Raw genomic sequence first — 25,533 nt, forward strand, 5'->3', positions numbered from 1 at the left:
ATCTAGAACAGAACCTAGCACATGGTAGGCAGGTATTCAGCAGATATTTGAGACTGGAAGAATAATTGTGAGAATCACTTGTAGAGAAGATATGGAAGTAGGGGGACAGAATATAGCAAGTCCTCAATGTCATCAATAAGTTCTTGGAAACAGTGGCTTTAAGTAAAACTATATACCAAGTCCTCAAAAAAATGTTTCATTTAATGCTGATGAGAAAAATGTAGTTTTGTTATACATCATTTCACTTAAAATCTCAGTTTCCAAGATCCTATAAATGGCATTAAGTAAGGACCTACTGAATTCAACTATTTTCTAATCAATGTAGGAAGACTTCACAGAGGTGGAAAGTGAGTCCTCTCTGGTAGGAAAGGTAGGGATTTAAAATCCAGGAGCTTCTGAAGGAAAGAAGGGGTTGGGACGGGAAGGGATCTGCAGGCATCTAGCAGAGTTTAAAGAGTGCAGGAGCCTAGTAACAATTACAAACGCTCGCTCGGAGTGGGCTGGAGTGATCTGACTTAACGTTTATAGTGATGTTAAGTGACATGTCACATAGTTTCTGAAGTGTGATAGCAATAGGAATCCTTTCATATGTTATGTAAAGAAGTTACCTACGGGGGAAACTGGAACTTTTTCTGCAGTCTATTTTAAGTCTCTTCTTTATAGGCTTAATCATATGAATTGTTCTATACAGGATTGTGGCATCGAAGAGACACTTTTAATCAAATGTTAACCATATTTCTTATTGTTCATGACACAGGAATCTAACAGTACTGCATAAATTTATCTCCCTCTTTCTTGACAGTTCTTTTATGCTATCTCTAGCAGTAAGTCCTCCAATGTCATTGTCCTGCTATTAGCACAGATAATGGTAAGTTTAATGAGTTACCTTTATGTTTACAGCTGTAAAATATCAGAAATGTGCTTGATACTTTTAAGAATTTTATAATTTCCTTTGTCCTGTTCCTCACTACATTCAGAGTCACTTCTGGATTAATTCATTTGACTTACAGGGCATGTACTTTGTCTCCTCTGTGCTGCTGATCCGAATGAGTATGCCTCTAGAATACCGCACCATAATCACTGAAGTCCTTGGAGAACTGCAGTTCAACTTCTATCACCGTTGGTTTGATGTGATCTTCCTGGTCAGCGCTCTCTCTAGCATACTTTTCCTCTATTTGGCTCACAAACAGGCACCAGAGAAGCATATGGCACCTTGAACTTAAGCCTACTACAGACTATTAGAGGCCAGTGGTTTCAAAATTTAGATCTAAGAGGGGGAAAAAATGGAAACAGGGCCTGACATTTTATAAACAACAAAATGCTGTGGTAGCATTTTTCACCTCATAGCATACTGTTTCCCCGTCGGGTGATACTATGACCATGAGTAGCATCAGCCAGAACATGAGAGGGAGAAGTAACTCAAGACAGTACTCAGCAGAGAGTGTCCCATGTGGATTTGAGGCTGGTGCAAAGGCAGAGAGGAGCCAAGAAACTAAAGGGGAAAAATACATTGGAACTCTGGGGCAAGAGATAGGTAGCTGGGCCAAACACATAGGATTTCCGTTTTAAGGTTCACATGGAGAAGGTTATAGCTTTCCCTTGAGATTGACTCATTAAAATCAGAGATTGTAACACTTTGGCCTTAGGTTCCTTTCATCAAGCATAGCTTGGTGTTGTGCTTGTGTGATCTGACATGAGTTAGCATCCCTCACCTCCTCATCTGAGCCTACCCCATTAAAATAACCAAGAGGTTATCTATTCTTTTCCGGGAAAGGGGTAGTGTGCACCTGAAATAGATTCTACCAAAAGAGAGATTTCAGGTATGTCATTTTTTCTTGATTTCCTGTCAACTTAGTATTATACCCTACTTTCAATTCAGTAGTGATGTTTCCTTTTTTTTTCTATATGCCCCTCACACTGTGGGGTGAAACCATGAGTAACTTTGGGGGAATAAGTCACTTGTGAAAGGGAAATGTTGAAAAATTTTTAGAACATTCAGACATGCAATTTAAGAAAATTCTGAATTTTATTACTAAGGTCTTTTTCTGTACTTAATGTGTTTTGGGTTTCTAGAAGCAAATGAAGGTTAAAGTATAAAAAGTGAATCCAAAACAAAAGCTCTATCAAGTGTACTCAAAAGGCATTTGTTAATGGTATTTATTCTAGCAACTACAACATTGTTACAAAAGCACAATTTTAATAGGCTTATCTGCTAAGATGCTTTAATAAGCAGCTATCACCTATACAGAGTTATGAATCATCTTTGGTGCTCAAGGAACCTGTAGAAGTAAGAGACATCATCATACAAAGAAATGTAGTTAAGTTGAAGCTTGGAAGAGATCACATGAAAAAAATCTAGCTCTTGCCTTATCTCTTCCTAAGTTAAGCATAAATTAGCAGTCTGCAATAGCCGCCCGTAAGACCAATCACACATGGTGAATGGTTTCCAGTGGAGTTTTTCTTCTAAAGAGACAGTAAACTGGTCGCAACTCATTCCTTGAGAAAGGATTCCTATTAAATACCCAGAAATAGCTATCAAATAAAACAGCCAACGCTATTACTTGTTTTCATCACATCTCTGTATCTTCAGAATTGGAAGAAGAATGTGAGGCTGTACTGTGGGCCTGTGTAAAAGAAAACAAAGAATTTACAAATGGTAGAGTAATGAAAGAGGGATGATCTATTCTAGAGTTGCATGACCTAAGTCGGGGAGCAGAGTCACTCACTAGAATTTCTTACTTTCACAGCATGCAGTTGACAGCAATTGTCTAGAGCTGATAAATCAAGAAGTAAAAAGTTTATCAATATTGTAATGGGGGCCGGGCGCGGTGGCTCAAGCCTGTAATCCCAGCACTTTGGGAGGCCGAGACGGGCGGATCACGAGGTCAGGAGATCGAGACCATCCTGGCTAACACTGTGAAACCCCGTCTCTACTAAAAAATACAAAAAAACTAGCTGGGCGAGGTGGCGGGCGCCTGTAGTCCCAGCTACTCAGGAGGCTGAGGCAGGAGAATGGCATAAACCCGGGAGGCGGAGCTTGCAGTGAGCTGAGATCCGGCCACTGCACTCCAGCCCGGGCAACAGAGCGAGACTCCGTCTCAAAAAAAAAAAAAAAAAAAATATTGTAATGGGAACCCCCAGAAGAGCCTGAATCAGATGATCTAGGTATGACTAGAAGTCAGGTGACCTGAATTCTACACTTGACCGTTTTCAACTTGCTGTTTGACACATTAACAAATTCCTTAATGTCTGTATATATTTCTTTTTTATAAGACTAGGATATTGACTTCCTAAAGAGAAATTATAGAATTTTTAAATGACAACTAAAATAGTGTTTATTAAGCATTCCAGAATATAAATCAGAGGGCATTGTGTGTGTTCATTAAACTGAGTTTATTAAAATGAGTATTCACCAATTAGCAGAATATAATGGAAAGAACAACAACATTGAGTTAAACATTTTTAGAGTCTTGGCTTTGCTATAAATTTCCTTTATGAATTTGGATAAGTCAGTTTACTTTTGGACCTCAAGTTCATCTATGAAAAATTGGGCAAAAATATGAAACTGAGACTTACCAAGAAGTTTAATCCAAATATACAGAGAATGCTTAATCTTTCCTAGTAATAAAACTGGAATACCTGTCAGTTATTTTAAACAATATTGTCTATAACCATCACCATTTACATGCTTACTATGAGCCAGCCACTATTCAAAGCACTTTAATATAGTTAATATAATCTTAGTTAACATAATCCTGATAACAATCCTACAAATTATCCCTGTTTTATAGGTGGGAAAACTGAGGAACAGAACAAATAAATCCATTTCCTCACAGCTGACAAATGACAGAACCAGAATTCATACATAGATCATCCAATTCAGGCTCTTCTGGGGGTTCCCACTGCAATACTGATGAACTTTTTACCTCTTGATTTATTAGCTCTAGACAATTGCTGTCAGCTGCATGCCATGAAAGTAAGAAATTTGTTGTCCTTGTACTGCCGCCTGTCCTCTACAACAACTTGATTTGTGAGTTATCTTTACATTGTCATTTTCTAGTTTTAAAAAAATCTGTGGCAGACAGACATTAAATATACTCATAGGGACTATACCCATACTCCAGTAAATTAGATCACGAAAAGAAATAGGCCCCCACTCACCCGTTCTTTTGCCATGTGTGAGTCATGCCCTGACTCCACCACTGTTCCTTCTTTAGAATCTGGAGGGGTGTCAAGTGGATCAGCCAGGGAGGAAACAATAGGGATTTTCTTAGCTTGGAAATAATCATAGGCCTTCTTTCCACAGACTAAAAGTGTGACATTCTTCCCACTGCTCTGGATTCTATCCACCACCTTCTCATAGGGTTCATCTAGCACATTCACCCCATTCACTTCAATGATGATATCTTCATCCTCTAGCCCAGCCAAGTCAGCAGGGCCACCCTTCTGTACCTGTGAACAGAAGTTCTGAGTTATCATCAATTTCAAACACAGAGAAGGGGATGTCAGACTAGCTCTCCTTCAGAGGACAAATGAGTTCAAGAATTTATTCTTAATCATGTTGTTATTTCTCCTTGAGGTATAGAGTTGAAAAAGGTGTTCTAATGCTTTTGTATTTATTAAGGCTGTAACTTTCATACTCACATGATTAGTGGTATTATAACTAGTGGTTCAGTGTCACATGTCTTCTGGGATGAAGGAGGATAAATAGGTCCCCCTTCTTCACTCCCAACTTGAAAGCTATAGGGAGTCTTATCAGTCCCTACAGGGTAAGGGGCATTATGCCAAATGCACAGAAGCAAACAAGTATGACTGCCAATCAGGGTTGATAGCGACTGTCAGCTAGAGTTCAGTCAACTCACACTGTTTGGAACAGATGTTTGGGAAGCAAAAAACACGTGAACTTATGATGTACTGGTAGCTAACCTAAAGGGTATGGGACCATGACAATATTTATCTGAACCCAGGTGAGACCCCTCAGTGTATGCCTTCAATGGAACCTCTCTACTAAGCCGTCAGTGGGTGGGAAAAGCTGAGAACTATGCTAATTGTGGCTGTGTTTGTTGGGCTGCTGGAACCAGATTACCATACCTCTTTGATGAATGAGCCTGGCAGACCCTGAATCGAATTTAAGTGAAAGCCATAGCCATTTTCACCTTTAGCCAGCCTGCAGAGTTTAGGCTTATGAACTACTTCCTCTGTAGTATCTGGTGGACTTGAGACTTCCAGAGAAGCAAGAGTAGGAGCTGGAGCCTCCTTGACAGAGCCATTGGGCAGTTCTTGACTTTGATAGTAGAGAAATGGAGAAAAATGAGCCTTTTGAAAAATAAAGGGAAAAAACATTAACTTAGTTGTAACCATGAGTAAGTTATACTTTGTTAAATGTGCTAATTTTTATGGTATCATACATATTCCACTGTTCTTCTGGATATGTCTGATTGTAGGCTGTAAAATTTCTCTACTACCCCAACCAGGAAAGGTATAAAAGAAGATTGTGCTTCGTTGTGGAGTAATATGTGTATACATGTACACAAATGCACACATGAACATAAAAGCAGTATAGGATGCTGTACAAGGATCCAAAAAGATGTCTAAAAAATTGCTAATTTCTTTTGAGTTCATGATAGTGAGCAAGTCACTGAACAATCTATACATAATTCCCCTATTGGGAAATGGCACATCTGACTGACTAGCCCGGTACCTCATGCAAAGTACATTCTTCTGGCTTTTCCTTTCGGTAAGATGGTCTTCAGAGCTCCTTAAACACATTCGGAAAATGTAAAACACAAGACACTTGTGATAGTTAATTTTAGGTGCCAACTTGACTGGATTAAGGAATACCTAGAAACCCGGTAAAGCATTATTTTGGTGTGTGTCCATGAGGGTGGTTCCAGAGGGGATTAGTGTGTGAGTCCGAGTGAACTACAGAAAAGGCAAAGGTGTCAGTCTGTCCGCTGGAGCTGGGATACACTCTTCCTCTCCTGTGCTTGGACATCAGAATTCCAGGTTCTCTGGCCTTTGGACTCTAAGATCTACAGCCACAGCCCCCGAGATTCTCAGGCCAAATACACAGAAGCAGACAAGCAGGACTGCCAACCAGGGGTGATGCCAGTAGTGTGGCTCAGTCAGATTTGGACGGAGTCACACTCCTGGCATCCCAGGGTTTCAAGCTTGAAGACAGCCTGTTGTGGGGCTTCTGAGCCTCCATAAATTCCCCTAATTAATCTCCTCTCATACCTGTATCTTTATATCCTACTAGATCTGTCTCTCTGGAGAATGTTAATATAACACTATTTTTATCACTATCTGAAGACTCAAAGCTACTAGAAGAGAACAACCCATATATACAGTAATAATTGGTGAGAGGGTGACAGCTATTATATGGTCAAACAAAAGTTAATTCCAACCCTTTACTGCTTGCCAACACTCTCCCCTTCCAGACCTGGGATCTGTGTGCTTATTTTACTATGTATTATTGTAACCGTTAGCTGTCACTTGTGTTATGCCAAACTCTCCAACATCTTTAAATACTCCTAGTTCATATCAACTCCCAGACCATCCATGTGAAGAAATGATGGTCTTGAATACTGAAGAAGCATAGAACAGGAAACAGGACTGATTTTTTGTAATAGAATTATGAGCCTAACTGGCTGTTTTAGTTGAGACAATTAGAGTGGACCTGGGTATGGTGTGATCCTGGATCAGCAGCAAAATGGCTGCCCACAAGTGTCCGGAACATTTGTTAGGCGATGAGTAGGAAATCAAGCAATGGAAAGTGAGCACAGTGTGGGCTCTACTTCAAATCGCACTGTTAGCAGCCTGACTAAAATTAGATTTTGAGTCCTCTGGTTATCATCTGTCTTACTAACCACAAGACCACATCTCCTTCCTTTCTAATTGAGAATACCACAAGCACAGAACCTCCTAGTTACCCAGTTCAACTAACTTCAGACCTTTTAGTCGTATACTTGCAAGTTCCACGATGGAGTCTTTCCCCTCTTTAAAATATGGAAAATTATCAGGTGACTCATTACATACAAAAATAACGTGTGATGACGTGACCTGAACAAGCAAATCAACTGCATCTGACAGTCGCAGCTCATCTCGAGACAAAGTACAGTAACATCAAAACACTTAATGAGATTTTGGCCGGGCTTGGTGGCTCATGCCTGAAATCCCAGCACTTTGAGAGTACAAGGTGGGCAGATCACTTGAGTCAGAAGTTCGAGACCAGCCTGGCCAACATGGTGAAACCTCATCTCTACTAAAAATAAAAAATTAGCCAAGTGTGGTAGCAGGCACTTGTAGTCCCAGCTACTTGAGAGGCTGAGGCAGGAGAATCACTTGAATGCGGGAGGCAGAGGTTCCAGTGAGCCAAGAACACACCATTGCACTCCAGCTTGGACAACAGCGGGAGACACTGTCTCAAAAAACAAACAAATACTTAATGAGATTTTGTTCATGCTTCATTCAGATAATTGGGTGTCTAGTATATGCCAGGGACTGCTAGAGGGTTGTGTTTTATTCACTCATGTATCTCAAAGATCCACCCTCTACCCCAACCTACAGGGCTTACTTTGGAGAGGGGGGAAGGAGAGAATGAGGGCAGGCCTCTTTTTAGATCAAAGTTCTCTATTAACCAAAACAGAAAAATTACAATTAAATTATTCTGTAATAAGATCAGGAGGGGTCAGAATCCTCTTTACAACAAACAGCTGCAGAGCTGCCTCTGATTTCTGCTTGACTTTTTCTACCAACTGTGAAATGACTTATCATTCCTGGCAGCTTCAGTTGGTTCTTAAGCCAAAAGCTAGCTCACTATGGCTTCTCTGATCCTGCTCTGCCCCACAGGACACCTTTAAAAAATTGTGTAGGCCAGGCGCATTGGGTCACACCTGTAACCCCAGCACTTTGGGAGGCCGAGGCGGGTGGATCACGAGGTCAGGAGATGGAGACCATCCTGGCCAACATGGTAAAACCCCGTCTCTGCTAAAATACAAAAAATACCTGGGCGTGGTGGTGCGCACCTGTAGTTCCAGCTACTCAGGAGGCTGAGGCAGGGGAATTGCTTGAACCCAGGAGGCAGAGATTGCAGTGAGGCAAGATGGCGCCACTGCACTCCAGCCTGGTGACAGAGCAAGACTGTCTCAAAAAAAAAAAAAAAAGTGTGCTCCTTCTTACATGTAATAGCCTTTCAAATTCTCAAAGATGCTTTCGTCTCCAAAGCCTTACTCAAGCTAAATACATGGTGGCTTCCAAAACCTCTTCCCTGGTTACCCTTGTCATTGCCTTCTTAAAGTGAGGTTCTTGAAACCGGACACAATATTGGTTTTACTCACATGGTGGCTTCCAAAACCTCTTCCCTGGTTACCCTTGTCATTGCCTTCTTAAAGTGAGGTTCTTGAAACCGGACACAATATTGATTTAACAAATAGAACATTTAGATGTGTGAGGCATTATTCTACATGCTCTAAATATTCCAATTCAACCCTCATAGCCACCCTTCACTGTAGCTACTACCCCTCTCTTAAAACTAAGGAAACTGAAGCACAGAGGGAGGGGGTAACTGTATTACCAGGAATTCAAGTATGGTCTGACCAAGTAAGTACAGTAAGATGGTCATCTCCAGAAGCCAAGTGTCAGTTAATTTTTAAATTGCCAATTTTGGATGGGGCAACTACTTGGAGCATCAAGTTTCTGATCTTTTTCTATAGTCCTCAATCAGGTTTCACCATGTGGTATTCATACAATCTACTTTTAGGTTAGCATAGTACACCTGAAATTTATTCTTATTTCTTTAGTTTTTATTCTTTCTATCCTGACTAAATATTTTGAGTATTAATTACACTCTCCAGCAAATGAATTATCTAGTACCACTTTAAGTATGTTAATATATTTTCCATATCTCCTTTCAACTTTAAACACAAATGGTTAGGAACAAGTAGCATGCCATTAGAGACTTCTATTCAAGTTGATGTTCAGGTTGATATCAAGTATTTTCTAGGTATGATTGTTCAAGTAGTTAAAAAAAAAGCCATTAATCCAATTCATTCTTTAATCCTGCTTACAAGATTATCTTGAAATATCTCATGAAAATGTGCTGAGGAGGAGTATGGTATAATGGATTATGGGTCCAAGAATTTGGGTTCAAATACGGGCTTCAGTCTTTACTAAGCTGCGTGACTTTAGCAAAGCACTTAGTCTCTCTAAGCTTCAGTTTCCTAATCTATGATGAAGGCCTAATATATCACCACCCATCATATTCCGCCCTCCGTACCACTTATTTTATTTTAGATTCTACTATCATTGTACATCACAGAGAACATTTATCTTGTTCATCTTTACGATGAGCACTTAGCAAGACAGATGGTACTTAGAAGGCCCCCCAGGTATCTGTTAAACTAGACTGAACCTCAGTTCTTGTGTTAAAAGTCTTAAAATTAAAACCTTAAAACATGTAGTAGTAGATGTTACGATAAAGAGCTGTTAAGAGAAAAGTTAGTTTGATTCAGCTTGGTCTTGGTCTATCTGTGTTTCTCTTTGATTTGCTAAGGGTTTGCAAATTGTTTAATAATCCTTTCTAGGCTTTTATGTGCAGTTGATAGAACTGACCTAAAGCTTAAAATCTAATTGTTCCGTATTTGGGGAACAATTTTATTTCCAGGCTTATATTCTCCATAGATTTTCTCAGATCACCAAGAGTAAGTCTGCAGTTATATTCACAAATTGTTTCAAAATCTTAAGACCAAGGACTTAAAACCCATTTATCAATCATTTGGCATTCTCTTATCACTACCAATTTGAGTTGAGCTTCAGTTCAGCCTTAATGATGATTGTTAGGCCTCTTCCAGTTTAAGGAACAAAGTCCTAACTCAGTGCAAAGCTTGAGGACATGAGGGAATGGGCCCAGCCTTAATGCATGAATATATGGCCTTGTATTACTTACCAGTCTGTACATGTTGTCCGTCTCTTTGTCTACCACCAACAGTGAAGTCTGATCTCCACCCTTTCTAATCATTTCCACCACACTGTCATGATCCAGGGTTTCCACAGATTCGCCGTTGACAGCAACTACCAGATCATTGTTCTTCAAGCCAGCCTTCTCTGCTGGACTTCCAGAATCTATGTCCTTGATGATTTGACCTGTCCTCCCCCAACCCCAAAAAATAAAATTAATAATAAGTCCCTTAAAAAAAAAAAAAAAAATTTTCTGCTGGAGCCTAAAGCCCTGATGAAATAGATGTAAAAGGCATGCTGAGTACAACTATAGTCCCTTCCACCAGCATCCCAGGAAGTTTATAAGCACACTATGTAGGCTCATTTCCTGTTCAGAACTCGCTCCAGAAATTAACCCAGCCATTAACAATGAAGGGGTCTTAATGGAAATAATCATATTACTAAAAATTCTATTTTGGCACAATAGCATATTAAAAGACTAAGTTCCCCGGAAGTCAGTGGGCGTACTTGTAGCCATTCTTATGTAAAAGCTGTCATAAAGGACGGGGAAGAATAAAGAACAAAACCTAAAACTTTGGACCTTAAGAAACCCATGCTGGCATTTTAGTAGCAATTGGGTGTATTCAGTTGTGAATGTATTTGTATATACATGCCTCCATGTGCCTTTGGCCTTCTGGTATCTTTACCAGATGCTGCCAGAGCTCTTTTTTTTTTTTTTTTTAAACAAGCTCCTGTTTCCCTTTTCCAGATAGTTGCTGGGTATCTCCAACAAAATATCTCATAGATCTCTCAACTGTAATGTATTCAAACCAAAAATCAGCTCTGCCTATTCTCCACCCCAAAGCTCCTCCTCTTGACCTGTTAGTGGAGCAGCATCCTCCTAGCCACCAACACTTGGCAACTGATTCTTCCCCAGCATCCAATCCCTGTATCTAAATGATTGCTAAGTCCTCTCATGCTACCCTAACATCTTACACATCCTACTTCCTCCACCCTGAATGCAGTTTGTATTAGTTCCTGCCTAGAATTCTACATAAACTATTACAGCACCTTCCTACTGCTCTCCCTTCCCCAATCCTTCTCTTTGATACAGATCGGCCTTCAGATCCATCTTGATGCACATTCTTAACCAAGTCACTCCCTGGTGCAACAGAATGAGTATGGGCTTTGGAACTAAGCAACTATTTGACCTTACATAATTACTGTATCTTCTCCAAGCCCTCAATTTCAGCAGTTCTTCCTGCATAATTGTTAGGAGTAATTGAGACATGCAAAGCCCCCAAGACATTATAGGCTGGTTTTTTCTTCTCCCTTATACTGCTCAAAAAACAACTCCCCATCATCTAATGAGCCAAGTCCAAACTCATCAATTTTGCATAGAAGTTCCCTTATCACCTCTCTCCAGCCTACCCTTCCAACGAATTCTTGCACCATGCATCATGTGCCAATTAAACTGTGCCCATGTCTCCTGACAGTGTTCACATGACTCCCCCCTTCCTGGAATGATCTTCCTTGTCCCGGCCCTGCCTACTTTCCCAAATCTATTCATGTTACAAAGCCTGAACTCAAGGGCCACCCCCACTATGAGGGCTTCTGGTACCTTTTTAGTGAGAAAAGCTTACTCTAACCTTGAATTATCACAGCGCTTAATCTGCCCTGTATGAAGGTACTTAACCTCTATCTCCCTTCGTTGTGGACCTAAGTCCCTTATCTCTTATCTACTAAATGGTAGACTCCTTGACTAAAGAATTCCTGTCTGATTCATGTGATTTTCTTTCTCCAAGGCACTGAGGATGTTTTTACAAAACACAAACCAAATTAATATTTGCTAAATTAATGTAAACATAAAGTGAAAAGAAAATAACAACTTACGGGTGAAAAACAGTTTATATGGCCTGAACTCATGTTCTTTTATGTATTTACCTTTGCTGAAAGAACCTAGTGTGCTTCCTGTTGAGTTGCAAAGAAGGAGGACTCCTGGTTCTGAGTCCCGGATCCTCACCCACACCTCGGCCTCAGGTCCAGCAGTATGCTATACTGGCTCACAAAAGCCAGTTCTGTGCAACACTTCGTTGTGTTCAGTGACATCGTGTTAGTAAGTTGAAATTGGACATGGGAGGAGTATTTACATCACCAAAACCAACAAATGCTACCAATTTGTATTCCACCACCACCCCCGCCCCCACGCCAGAGAGCCAGCTTACCAGGATACCATTGCCCAGATCCCAAATTCTGCCTTATCATAATGCTATGGAAACTTTTGATGCCCAACATCAGAGCCTCATGTGACATAGACTCTGACCCAGCTGTGCCTTCTAGTTTCTTGCTGTGCCCCTCATGCATCTGGTTGGAAGTTGGGATCCTAATGGAACTCTAGAGTCAGACTGGGATGAGGAATTTGTTGGTTACACTGCCAAGTTTCCTGCTATTGTACCTTACCTTTCTGTTCCGAGCCTGCCCTCAGATAGAAACCATAACCATTGCTTCCTTTCTTCATCTCCACAATTCGGGGCTGGTGGGGTAACAGTTTCAAACTGGCCGTTTCTCTTTTGAATTGTAACTTCTGCTCAAGGTGACGCTTGTCAGTTTCTTTGTCCACCAGCAGGAACATGACACGACTTCCTGACTTCTTCACCTGTAAAACACACACAGATGAGGAACGACATCAACCCCCAAGAACAATGCTGGAGGATAAGAAAGTTTCTGTATAAAGGCACACAGTCTCTACGTTCAACAAAAGATAGGGGATGGAAGGCCTGAGTTTAATTTGTTACACTATGTCCTACCAGCTAACTGATATGTATCTATCTCCACTTCTAGAGTTGTTTTCCCTTATTTAAGTATGACCCACCCACATAGGTACTAACTGAGCCCAAGTAGGAGCTAGAATTCAGAAAATCCATAAAGGTACCTAGATAAAAGCTAGAACAGGAATTTGGAAAAGAAAAGAAAGTAAGAGTCCATGTCGAAAAATCATTCTACAAAGAGAAGAGAAGGTTGGTCAGTTTTTAAGGTTCCATATGACCTCAAAGGAAAATCTTAGTTATATCCCACTTCCTATTAAAGCATTTTAGTATTATCAGCTCAACAGTGAATTTATTGTAAATTCAGAGGGCACAGTGACACATGCCCATAATCCCAGCACTTTGGGAGGCCAAGGCGGGCAGATCACTTGAGCTCAGGAGTTCAAGACCAGCCTGGCCAACATAGTGAGACCCTGTCTCTAAAAAAAAAAAAATACAAAAATTAGCCAGGCGTGGTGGTGCACACCTGTAGTCCCAGCTACTCAGGAAGCTGAGGTGGAAGAATCTGAGCCCAGGAGGCCAAGACTACAATGAGCTGAGATGGTGCCACTACACTCCAGCCTGGGTAACAGAATGAGACCCTGTCTCAATCAGACAGTTCAGAGGGGGCTCCCAATCCGATACAAACAAGATCCAAAAGATAAAGTTAATAGTTTTGTAGACCTTATGTGAAATTAGGGAAAGCTTTATTCCAAAACCTGTATTAACACTGCTTATACCACTAGTGAGAGTCTGTTCACCCTTAATATGAAGGGGCAACTCAGCTGGATATTTTTTCCATCATAAACTCATGCTGTCCCCTACCACCCCTGTCTTGCTGTCACCTCCAATGAGAATAGAGTGGAAGACAAGGTAAGAAAAGTACCCTTTGGGGCATACCTTTTCAACCACTTCCTCGTGGCTGGCATCCTCTACATTCTCTCCATTCACTTCAATCAAGTGATCGTCAGCCAGAACTCCAGCTTTCATAGCCACACCTTGAGGTGTAATATCAGTCATGTACACCCCCTTTTTACCTGGAAGAGAGTAGGGGTTAACTCCATGTGGAGATAAAAGTGACTCCCTCTTGGATGGTAATCTGCAATGCTGAATTCTGATTAGCCCCAGTCCTGTGAATGCCTCCTGATTCCTACTTCATTTACTGTCCCTAGTGTAAGAACATGTCAACCTTAATGTTACCACACAAATTACAGGCCGTGATGCATATAGCATTCTTGGCTATTGCAGAGGGCTGCCTTCGAATGCCTTGCTGGAGCACATATACCCTTTCCCTATGGCATATCAGCCTTGGGTCTGGGGAGTAACACTGTGGCTGTCCAAGACCATCCTTCTGTTCATAAGTTCGCCTGATAAATTCCAATATACCTACAAACTGGATTTGCCTGCCTTGTTCTTTGGTTTCTGAGCTCCTTCGGCGTTCGAGGACTGCTTTGTATACACCACCCTTTCACAGAACACTCCATTGCACACACACACACAAAAAAAAAAAAACCCAGAAATCCAATGGTAAAGGCTTTTCTCCCAATAATGTGAAACTAGAACTTCCAATTTTAGAGCTAACTCAAACAGCCTTTGGCTTCTGATCTAAAATCACAGTTATAGCTCCTGGCACAGAACCTGACACAGCCTTTACTCAGTGGATATTTGTTGATTTGAATAGAATTTCTGAGGTCAGCTAAATGCAAAGATGGAATCTTGGGTGGCCTTGGCCCCTTGTACCGGAAAGCGCTAAACCATACCCACACTGCATTATTGTGTCTATATGTCCTTTCTTTGCATTTGTAGAATCAGAAAGCATCTTTCTCATTCCGTCCTTTTTAGTTTGTACTATTATATTAGCCATTGTATTCTGATGGAGTCATCTCACCAATGTAGGCTAACAAGGACAGGCACAGGAGGGAGGGAAGAACATGAATGCATTTAGGTGGTGAGATTTAGGTGCTGCTTACAGAAATGCTGTCAATTCTTCAAAGATATTAATAGAGCAGTTCCCCCTTAACCATGGGGGATTCATTCCAAGACCCCCAGTGGAAGACTGAAACTTTAGATAGTATTCCGAACGCTGTATGTTTTTTTTTCCTGTGCTTACGTACCTATGATAGAGTTTAACTTATAAATTAGGCACAGTAAGAGATTAGCAATAATTGAGCTAATCTTAGCAACCTCAGCATACAATATTTTTTCTTTCCTTATTAAATCGAGAGCTTTTCACTTAATAGAAGAAGCACTTTACAGCCTTTTTTTATTATTATTATTTTTTAACAGATGGGGTCTCGCTCTGTCACCTAGTATAGAGTCCAGGGGCACAATCTTGGCTCACTGCAACCTCTGCTTCCCCGGTTCAAGCGATTCTCCTGCCTCGGTCTCTCAAGTAGCTGGGACTACAGGTGTCTGCCACTGCACCTGGCTAATTTTTGTATTTTTAGTAGAGATGGGGTTTCGCTATGTTGGCCAGGCTGGTCTCGAACTCCTGACTCCTGACCTCAGGTGATCCGTCTGCCTCGGACTCTCAAAGTGCTAGTATTACAGGCATGAGCCACTACGCCTGGCCACATTACAGCTTCTCTTTGTCATATCTGAACTGCCAGCATCACAACTGTTGCATTTTGGGCTTTTTTTTTTTTTTTTTTTTTTGAGACAGAGTCGCGCTTTGTCACCCAGGCTGGAGTGCAGTGGTGCAATCTTGGCTCACCACAACCTCTGCTTCCCCGGTTCAAGCGATTCTCCTGCCTCGGTCTCTCAAGTAGCTGGGACTACAGGTGTCTGCCACTGCACCTGGCTAATTTTTGTATTTTTAGTAGAGATGGGGTTTCGCTATGTTGGCCAGGCTGGTCTCGAACTCCTGACCTCTCGTGATCCGCCCACCTCGGCCTCCCAAAGTGCTGGGATTACAGGCGTGAGCCACCGCGCCCGGCCTGGGCTATTATTTTTTATTGATACATAACATTTGTACATATTTGTAGGGGGTGTGTCATATTTTGATACCGAGAGCATATAATGAACAAATCGTGGTATAATATTTAGGACATCCATCCTTGAACATTTATCATTTCTTTGTGTTGAGAATATTTCAAATCTTCTTACAACTATTTTGAAATGTGCAATACATTGTTGTTAACTATAGTCACCCCACTTTGCTATCAAACATTAGAACTTATTCTCTCTTTGTGTTTGTACCCATTAACCTAGCTTTCTTCATCCCTGCCCTACCCCACATACACTCTTCCCAGCCTCTGGTATCTCTCATTCTACTCTCTACCTCCGTGAGATTCACCTTTTTTAGCTCCCACATATGAGAACATGTGATATTTTTCTTTTTGTGCTGGGCCATTATTAAGCAAAATAAGGATTATTTGAACACAGTACTTTAATACCACAACAGTTGACCTGATAACTGAGTAGTAAGTAGTAAGACTAACAGGCAAGTAAGCACATACCACACGGAGATGCTAGACAAACAGAGGATTCACGTCCAAGACGGGGCAGGACAGCACAAGATTTCATTACCCTACTCATAATGGTTCACAATGCAAACATTATGTATGGAATTCTCCATTTAATATTTTCAGACCACAGTTGCCTGCAGGTAAGGTAACTGAAACTATGGAAAGCAAAACAGGATAAGGGGGAACTCCTGTATTTCAACCTAGGCAAGGGATCGCTTGCTAATGACTACATAAATCACTTGTAAGGAATGACAGTAACTTAAATTCTGCTTCCTTAAACATTCAGCATTTCTCCTGCCACCTTGTTATGTATTTGTCATGAAGAAACCATTTTCCTCATAAAGCTAACCTAAACTGTTCACCATGTGCGTTAGCACACGAGCCAGATGAGTAGAATCTGAATTATGATTTTCTCTTTTTTTACCACCTTACTGATAATAGGCTTCGAAGACATGCCAAGCTTCCTTTGACTACCCACACTACTGTGTTTAATAGCTGACCAACCTGAGAAATGCCCCTTATCGCGAGTTTCCATCTCTTGGTACAGGTTAAATAAGCCTTATAAACTATTGTGAATTTACCACTGGTCTGCTGCTGCACCACTTGCCAAATCATGACCTACCACCAGTGCTTCTCCAGCCCCAGAAAGAATGTGGGCAGAGGCAACGTTCAAGAAGGAACCGACCAGCTAACACAGCCCCTCTGGTTCCAACCAATACCCAAGAGCCATGGTCAACTGAACAAAGGTTAGTCTGCACCTCTGAAATTCTAGAAACAGAACTTCTAGTGCTTCCTGATGGTCAGGGTTTCTCAAATCACTCTGTACCTCTTAGCCAGAGCTCAAAGATGCACCTCAGAACAGGTGGGGCTGAGCCACAGCTGAGGATACTATCAAAATGTTACAGGAGGGTGGAGATTTTTGCAGTATTCTCAGCAAAGGTAACAGTGCCTGGCACATCAGTAGGTGCTCAAGAATTTGTTGAATAAATGAATGACTATCTGGGCACCCAGATTTTAAAAAGATACCAATCTTACTCAAAAGTAGCTATTATGAAGAATCTCATTTTTCTTGCCTCTTATTCCTCATTCTCCCCTTCATTTTCACCCTAAGAGGGCTAGAAGCATCAACCCTCTGACCCCCTGACCTCAAAGAGTCCTCAAGTGTCAGCCTGACAAACACTCAGGGACAGGAGTGCCCAGTGCCCCACCCCCACCCCCACTGCTGTCCAGTGTCCCTCCCCGATTGCACAACTCTGCAAGGCAAGGGAAAGGGCAGGGAGGGAGGGAGGGAGAGAGAGAGGGAGGGAGGAAAGCTGTTGCAAGCTATCTAAAGCAACTGAAAAGTCAAAGAAGAAAAGTCATTAACCAATAACATCTTTGTTCTGGAAGCCTGTTGTCTGTGCCCTGCCCCTGCCTCCCCCCACTCCCCCCAAAAATTCTCACCTTGGACAGTTTTCAGAGAGAAGCCATAGCTGCCTCCCTGCTTCACGAGGTAGCAGAGCCGGGGCTGGGTCCAAGTCTGCACGCCTCCATTCATTACAGGGGAAAGTGTATTATCACTCAAACCTTGCTCCTTCTGACTTTGACCCAACTCTTTCAAGTCCACCTGTGTTTTCATTGCTTTCTCATAGGAATCCCCATCCAGAACTAGTAAAGTCACTGAATTCCCACTCCTTCTGACCAGATCCACAACCTAGGAGGGAAGAAGAAAAAAATAACTTTAATAACCCTCTATCAACTGCCAGAGGGAAATGCTGACCATCTGGCTCAATATCTGGCCCTGGAGATCCTGCTAGTTGACCCCTGATACCCAAGTAGAATCTGCAGGTAGTTCCTCAGCCACCTCCATCCCTGTCCTCCCGAGATCCAGGTGCAGATTATAATGGCTGAGTTTCTGGCACTGCTGGAATATAGAATGTGGTCCAACCCCAGCCCAGAGAGTTCTTACAAGGCCTGCTCCTTTCTAGAGAGGAGCGCTGCCCTAGATTGCAACCGTTCCTCCTGAGTGCATGGCGACAGCACAGTGTAAGGAAAAGAGCATGCTTTTGGAGTCAGGCAGAATAGGGTAAGGCCAGACTCTCCCACGTATCCTCAGCATGAACATGTTAACGAGCTAAGTTGTCTGTACTTAGCTTCCTGATCTGTGAAATTGTAACATATACCTCACAAGGTCATGAGGAGGACTTAACAAGATAATGAATATAAAATTGCCTAGCACCATTTTTGGTATGTAGTGAACATGCAATTCATGTTAGACCTGATGCTATTCAAATCCAAGAGTAACGTGTACAGTTCTTGGTTCCTCATAGGAGACTTGATTGGCCAACATAAGGTATAGCAATAAAGGTGTCCTGCCTTGCCAGTGGCAGCCAGAAAAGAACCAAACTCTACTGACCCCCAAAATTACAATCAGCAGAGAAGATGTTGGGGCTGAAGAGATCCTGGAAGAGGAGCCCCAAATGTCTCATTCACCTGCGTATGTTCTTCTTTGTCCACAAAGACACCATTGATCCTAAGAACTCGGTCTCCATCCTGAAGGCCAGCCTTCTCTGCTGGGCTACCCTTCTCAACCACCCGGACCAGGTGGCCCTCGGTGTCCTTCTCAATTCGCAGGAAGAAGCCATAGTTTTGCCCTTCTTGCTTAGACAGTTTACATTCTCGGGGGTTGAAGGTGGAGGTCATTTCTGTGGTGGAAAAAAAAAATTAATAAATCCATGGAAAAGAGAAACTAATTGGAGTGAGAACCCCATCCTCCATCTCCTATAATTCTATTTTCCAATCACCAAATCTAGACTGCTTGGGTACACACTGGGGGCACAGGAGGACACCTTCCAGAACTTGCTAATGATTTCCAAATCTGTTTCCCCAAGGACAACCTTTTTACTAGAGTTTCAGACCCACATATTTTACTGGGTACTGGACACAGATGCTGCCATTTCAGTATCTCCAACCAAACTCCTGTTTGTCCTCTGACCTAAAGAAATTAAGTCCAAATATATGAACCCAAAACTTTATGACAAGCCCACTCTCATTCAAACATTTGAAGAGGTTTTCAAGTTCAAGGAATCAGGGCTAAATCTGTAGACAAGATGGACCCACACCTTGCCTCTCCTATTGGGGAACACAGTTACATTCCCATAACCACATGTGGTGAGTGTCATGCTGGGGAAGAATGCAGTGATAAGGGGGAAAATAACAAAGGGTCTTGGGAATAGGGAGCGGGATGGGAAGAATTAAGAAACCTTCCTGAAGGAATGACACTTCCAAGAACCGAAGGATTAGTAGAAGCTTGGTGAGGTAGGACAGGACAAGGAAGAGCTTAAACCATTAAAAAAGGCAGGCGCAGTAGCTCACTCCTATAATCCCAGCACTTTGGGAGGCCAAGGGGGGCAGATCACAAGGTCAGGAGTTTGAGACCAGCCTGGCCAATATGGTGAAACCCCATCTCTACTAAAAATACAAAAATTAGCTGGGCATGGTGGCAGGCACCTGTAGTCCCAGCTACTCGGGAGGCTGACACAGGAGAATCACTTTAACCCGGGAGGTGGAAATTGCAGTGAGCCAAGATCATGCTGCTGCACTCCAGCCTGGGCAACAGACTGAGACTCTGTCAAAAAAAAAAAAAAAAAAAAAAAAAAGAAGAGACCCCAGGCCGTAGAGGTTGTCCAATATGTTGGAGATGCACTAGAAAAGACTGTTCCGGCCCCTGAAGTCTCTAGCCAGAGCAGAGCAGAGATGCCCCATAGAAAAGGGATTCCTGTGGCCAGGTTGGGGCTCTCCCACCCAAACGCTTTGTCACCCAGGCTGGAGTTCAGTGGCACAATCGCCACTCACTGCAGCCTCCAACTCCTGGGCTTAGGTGATCCTCCCACCTCAGCCTCCTGAATAGCTGGAGCTACAGGCGCATGCCACTATGCCCTGCTAACTAATTTTTTTTAGAGACAGTGTCTCCCTTTTTGGCCCAGGCTGGTCTCAAACTCCTGGGCTCAAGTGATCGTCATGCTTCAGGCTCCCAAGGTGCTGGAATTACAGACATAAGCCACCATGCCTGGTCTGAAGCAGCTTCTATTTCCATTCTTCCTGCCCCTCCTGTTGCCTCATTGCAGGGGCAAGGTCCTGAGCCATAGGAGGAAGACAGGACAAGTGTAAAACCACAGCTGGGGTTCCAACACCCAGTTATTATTAAGGGAAAGACTTCTGCCAGTGCCGCCGACACCTGCTGGCTGAAAGTTTTTTTTTTATAGGAGAATAAGAACAGGGGCCAGAACAGCAACAGGCTGATACAGAAGGCAGAAGGCTCACGAGAGAGCCCTGGAGTCTGCTCTTCACACGACCTGCAGGGCAAGCCCTCAAGTTCCTCTCATCACAGTTCCCTACCTACAAATCAGAATAAACCACCTATCCCTTCCCTCCTGGAGGGACAAGAACAGATGACCATACAGGATATGGGGGAGGGTGGAGAATAGGCCACAAAGTACTCCATGCACCCTAGAAGCCATGCCGTGGTGATTCAAGATAGCCATCCCTGACCATGCCCATGGAGCCGTACAGTACAAATCGGACAGAAAGCCCTCAACTGCCCAATACCAGGCCTCTCACGTGGTCTCCGCAAAGTCGGAAGCCCATGCTGCCAGTGGCACAAGTGACTAAGCAGCCACGAAAGAAACAAACAGACTCCCCATCAAGCATCAAGGCAAGAAAACAGCGAAGCCACACTCACCAGTGGTCAACACCAGCACCTTGGGAGAGCTAGGCAGCTCTGCCTTATCAAAAGCCATGACCAGCTGCCAGGAAAACACCACTCTGGGATGAAAGGAGAAAATATAGCATCACCAGAGTTGAGTCACATCCAGGCACCTGTTTGTGGCCCATTCCAGCTCCCTCACCTTTCACTCCTCTTTCTGCTGATCCCAACCTGCAAGCATCAGTTCAGTTTCAGCTCGAGTTCACATCTACGTCCAAGCTCACCTGTAGATCCCTACACCTTTCCATTTCATAGGGCCAAAAGACCTCAAAAGAAAAAGAGTCAGAAAAAAAAAGACGAGGTCTCAATGTCCTTTATGGGGAGGACCAGACAATAATTACATAAATGAATAAGATCATTTCAGATAATGATACTTGCTGTGAAGAAAATAGAATGTCAACCAAAACATGCGAAGCCCTCTTAAACTTGGGGGTAATTATTGGAGAACCTCATTCAAATCCTACACAATTTAGAATATGTCCTTACAATCAGAATAAGGCCAACAGATACTATGTTTTCATCAAGAGATGAGGCTGTTTGTGATCAGCATGTGAATGCTTATTTCTAAGGCACTCACACCCAAGATTCAGCAGTCTCACACCCTGCAGCGCCAACCACAAACTCTGAATCTCTTTGTAGGCCAAGGATAGAAAGTGAAACCTCCTCACTAGGAGAACCAGCCCTGTGTTTGGAGAGAGGGGAAGAGACAAAGGTTTTCCTGTGTCTCACTGGAGACCTGTGAGCCTGACACACAAGGAAACACAAATCACTGTTTCTTGGCAGAATCTCAAGTTGACATTTTTGTTTGGAGTTTTCAAACAGCCAAATGGTGATCGCTCAGATCTGCACCTATGGCTTTGAAGCCCTAAGCATTCAGGGTCAGTTCCTTTTTTGGCTGTTTGAAGCCAGAAAATTAAAGCCACTTTATACCAATAGTGAAATGCTACCATACTGGTGGGGAAACAGCTACTGCTGCAAGCCCTCGACTGCCTCCTGCCACTATGTACTCCCCACCGCACAGCCATTAATGGATTAATGCTGTGTCCATCGATCTGCATGTACCCAGGCCAGACTGATTAAATATTTACACCTCCAGCTACACCACTGGGGAAAGTGGACCCAAACCTCAAAAGCCTGGTCTTACATGGGACCCTAAAACTATTTGTTTCCTTTGCCATCTTGCAGAAAGATGATTCATCTAGGAGCCAAGAGAGCTGGGCTCTGGTCCACCTCCAGGCCTGGTTCTGTCTAGTCCACATCCTGGTGTTACTCTGGCCCCTAATTCAGAGCTGGGGTATGTCTCTTTCACAAGATTCTGTCATTGCTCCATGATAAGGATGTCTGAGACTCTGGAACACAGGGCCTAATTAGGAAGGATCTTTGTATTTAAGGATACTCTTTCCTACTTCTTCAACTCCACCTCATCTTCTGTCTCCTGAGAAAATCTGGAGATCAGACCCCTCTGGTGGATTGACACAGAAGAAGTGAAGGCCTATGGATTTCTAGACTATCATTAGCAGCAATCATCTGAAGCTGGAGTCCATTAAATCCAGCAGGCTTTGTTCCCCAGTTCAAACAGCCAAAATACATGGTGGTACACACCTTTAGTCCCAGCTACTTGGGAGGCTTAGGTGGGAGGATGGCTTGAACCTGGAGGCAGAGGTTACTGTGAGCTGAGATCACACCACTGCACTCCACTCCAGCCTGGGCAACAGAATGAGACCCTGTCTCAACAACAACAACAACAAAAAAACGGAGATGAAAGAAAGCTATAACCATTCCTGAGCTCTGGGGGGAAAATCAATAGTTGACAACAAAGTTGTTTATCTGTGGGAACGAGAACGAAGTGTTGGCTGGCAGACAGGAACCGCTCAGGGGTGAGAGCCAGTGAGATTTTTTTTCCCACCAATTTTATTGATGAAAAAGCTAATTATACCATTAACTTTGCTTTTTCTCAAAATGATTAGATTAATGCTGCCAGGGAAGAGAATAATGTGGCCACAGTCAAGAAGAAACATTAGATAGCTTTTAGAAGTTAGGAAGGTTTGGTAATGACCATGAAAAGGAGGGTGGTATGACCTCCAGATGTGGCAGAGTAGAAAGAACTAAAGCCACTGGTCTATTTTCCATAGGAAAGAAATAGCTGGTGGGACCCAGGTGACTTCTTCCAAGCCCAAGACAGGCCAAGGACTCTCATCAACAGAATTGATATATGAGATCCTTAGCACCACCCTCACCAACTCCTCAACAGAATTGATATATGAGATCCTTAGCACCACCCTCACCAACTCCTCTGCACAGAAAGCTGGAAATCTGAGCTGGGAACTGTTCCTGAGTGCTCTTCATGTAACTCCTATAAGCTTCCAGGTGTTATTTTGAAAAGGAATTCTGGGCCGGGTGTGGTGGCTCACGCCTGCAATCCCAGCACTTAGGGAGGCCAAGGTGGGTGGATCACCTGAGGTCAGGAGTTAGAGATCAGCCTGGCAAACATGGTGAAACCCTGTCTCTACTAAAAATACAAAAATTAGCCGAGCATGGTGGTGCACACCTGTAATTCCAACTACTCGGGAGGCTGGGGCAAGGGAATCACTTGAACCTGGGAGCCAGAGGTTGCAGTGAGCCGAAATCGTGCCAGTGCACTCCAGCCTGGGCGACAGAGTGAGACTCCATCTCAAAAAAAAAAAAAGAAGGAAGAAAGAAAGAAAAGGAATTCTGGGCTGGGCACAGTGGCTCAGCCCAGAATTACAGGCACTCAAGCACGCCTGTAATTCCAGCACTTTGGGAGGCCAAGGCAAGCGGATCATGAGGTCAGGAGATTGAAACCATCCTGGCCAACATGGTGAAACCCTGTCTCTATTAAAATTAAAAAAAAAAAAAAATTAGCTGGATATGGTGGCGCATGAAGCAGGAGAATCGCTTGAACCCGGGAGGCAGAGCTTGCAGTGAGCTGAGATCGCACCACTGCACTCCAGCCTGGTGATAGAGTGAGACTCCATCCCAAGAAAAAGAAAAGAAAAGCAATTCTGGAGCTGCTAGAGACCAGACAAAACATGGGCCATGGGGTAAGTAAATTCTTCTTCTGAAGAAGGAAAATAAATGGCAACTCCTTGAGGAGTGAAGTCAGCAGAATAACAAGATCTTCCTTCATTTCAGTCCTAGTTGTCCACTCATGCCCAAAGGCTTCAGCTGTCTAATCTGAGTGAGCAGAAAAATTTAGCTTAAATTGTGTAACTCTGTAGACCGTGTCAGGTGATGCTAGCAATAATAAATCATGTCATTTGAAAACCCTCTATGGCACATTATCTCATTGAATGCTCGCAATCACCTTACAAGTTTGATTCTCAATCCTAGCTGCCCCTCAGAATCACCTGTAGAGATTTAGAAAAATCATTGCTTAGGCCCCACCTCAGGTCTAATGCAGACCAAAAGACCTAAACCAGAGCAAAGGAACTAGAGCTTAAAAATCACCCTAGGCTGCCTCTGATTCCTCCTGTCTCCCCTCAGCCTCAGGATAACTCCCTCCCGCATGGGTCACAGAGGAATGTCGAGATTGAGTGAACTAATCACAGCCACCCTGGGCTCACCTTTATCCAACCTGAGAGGCCAAGGTGGCAGCCTGATTAGGAGAAGCTCTTGGTCACACCGTGCAGTCCTCGGGATCCTGTGTGCCCACAATCAGTGCCCCAGCCAGCAGGATAGGAGCGTGTCACAAGCTGCAATCTGTTCCTCGTGCCTCCCTCCCCAAGTTCTAGTTCTGAGTTGGGTGAGCATAGAACCAAGCAGATAAAACAACCTTTCACAGTTCGCATGGGCTCTTTATGCTATGAATTAAGTCTAGGGGATTTCTCCCCACCTCCCAAACCTAAACACCTTAAGAACTGAGGCCGTTCCTCATCCTCCTCCAACCCTATGGGCAGAATCTACTCAGGACTGAGGCCCTACCCGTCATCCTGTGAACCCTGGAGAAAAAGTGAGGGTTGCTAGATTTACTCCACAGTTCTTTGCTCCCTACCAATCTCTTCCCTTTCCCAAACAATTAGCTTCTTCAGTTAGCATGCTGGGGCAGGTGAAATCTGTTTGGGATCATGAACATAATTCCTTCTATTTTCCACTTCAGCATCAAGAAGATATACTACCCAAACCTGATTTCATTTGTTCATGCCACAGGCATCTGCCCCTCACTTATATGCAAAACACTGTCAAGTGGTTGATAGGATAAAGTTATACACCACCCCTATTCTCAAGAGACTTTATAGTTGAACAGAGTTAAGAAAAAGTTTTAGAACAAAAATAACTGGCCAGGTGTGGTGGCTCACACCTGTAATCCCAGCACTTTGAGAGGCCGAGGGCAGATCATGAGGTCAAGAGATCTAGACCATCCTGGCCAACATGGTGAAACCCCATCTCTACTAAAAATACATAAATTAGCCAGGTGCGGTGGCACATGCCTGTAGTCACAGCTATTCGGGAGGTTGAAGCAGGAGAATCGCTTGAACCAGAGAGTCGGAGGTTGCAATGAGCCGAGATCATGCCACTGTACTCCAGCCTGGTGATAGAGCAAGACTCCGTCTCAAAAAAAAAA

At 43.1% G+C, this 25,533-nt stretch overlaps 2 protein-coding genes across 6 annotated transcripts in view; one reads left to right on the forward strand and one right to left on the reverse strand.

Annotated features, from left to right (window-relative positions):
* Positions 1–1,634, forward strand: part of GPR89A (G protein-coupled receptor 89A) — a 59,204-nt gene extending 57,570 nt beyond the window's left edge. For both annotated transcript variants that reach the window (XM_011951272.1, XM_011951270.1), the window contains 2 exons: positions 803–868; positions 1,011–1,634. In XM_011951272.1, coding sequence (XP_011806662.1) covers positions 803–868; positions 1,011–1,217 — 273 coding nt within the window. In that variant the 3' untranslated portion in view covers positions 1,218–1,634. The remainder of the gene's footprint in view (positions 1–802; positions 869–1,010) is intronic.
* Positions 1,635–2,139: 505 nt separating this feature from the next.
* Positions 2,140–25,533, reverse strand: part of PDZK1 (PDZ domain containing 1) — a 49,354-nt gene continuing 25,960 nt past the window's right edge. For 2 of the 4 annotated variants that reach the window (XM_011951268.1, XM_011951266.1), the window contains exons 2-9: positions 18,680–18,891; positions 17,651–17,900; positions 13,641–13,777; positions 12,397–12,592; positions 9,947–10,143; positions 5,092–5,316; positions 4,162–4,452; positions 2,140–2,624 (exon numbers count right to left, since the gene is read on the reverse strand). In XM_011951268.1, coding sequence (XP_011806658.1) covers positions 2,571–2,624; positions 4,162–4,452; positions 5,092–5,316; positions 9,947–10,143; positions 12,397–12,592; positions 13,641–13,777; positions 17,651–17,900; positions 18,680–18,889 — 1,560 coding nt within the window. In that variant the 5' untranslated portion in view covers positions 18,890–18,891 and the 3' untranslated portion in view covers positions 2,140–2,570. Of the gene's footprint in view, positions 2,625–4,161; positions 4,453–5,091; positions 5,317–9,946; positions 10,144–12,396; positions 12,593–13,640; positions 13,778–17,650; positions 17,901–18,679; positions 18,892–22,601; positions 22,676–25,533 lie in introns of all 4 variants that reach the window. The other 2 variants (XM_011951267.1, XM_011951269.1) reach the window with 2 other exon arrangements.

The sequence above is a fragment of the Colobus angolensis genome, unplaced genomic scaffold, assembly GCF_000951035.1.
Source record: "Colobus angolensis palliatus isolate OR3802 unplaced genomic scaffold, Cang.pa_1.0 Scaffold317, whole genome shotgun sequence".
In the NCBI taxonomy this organism is placed as follows: domain Eukaryota; kingdom Metazoa; phylum Chordata; class Mammalia; order Primates; family Cercopithecidae; genus Colobus; species Colobus angolensis.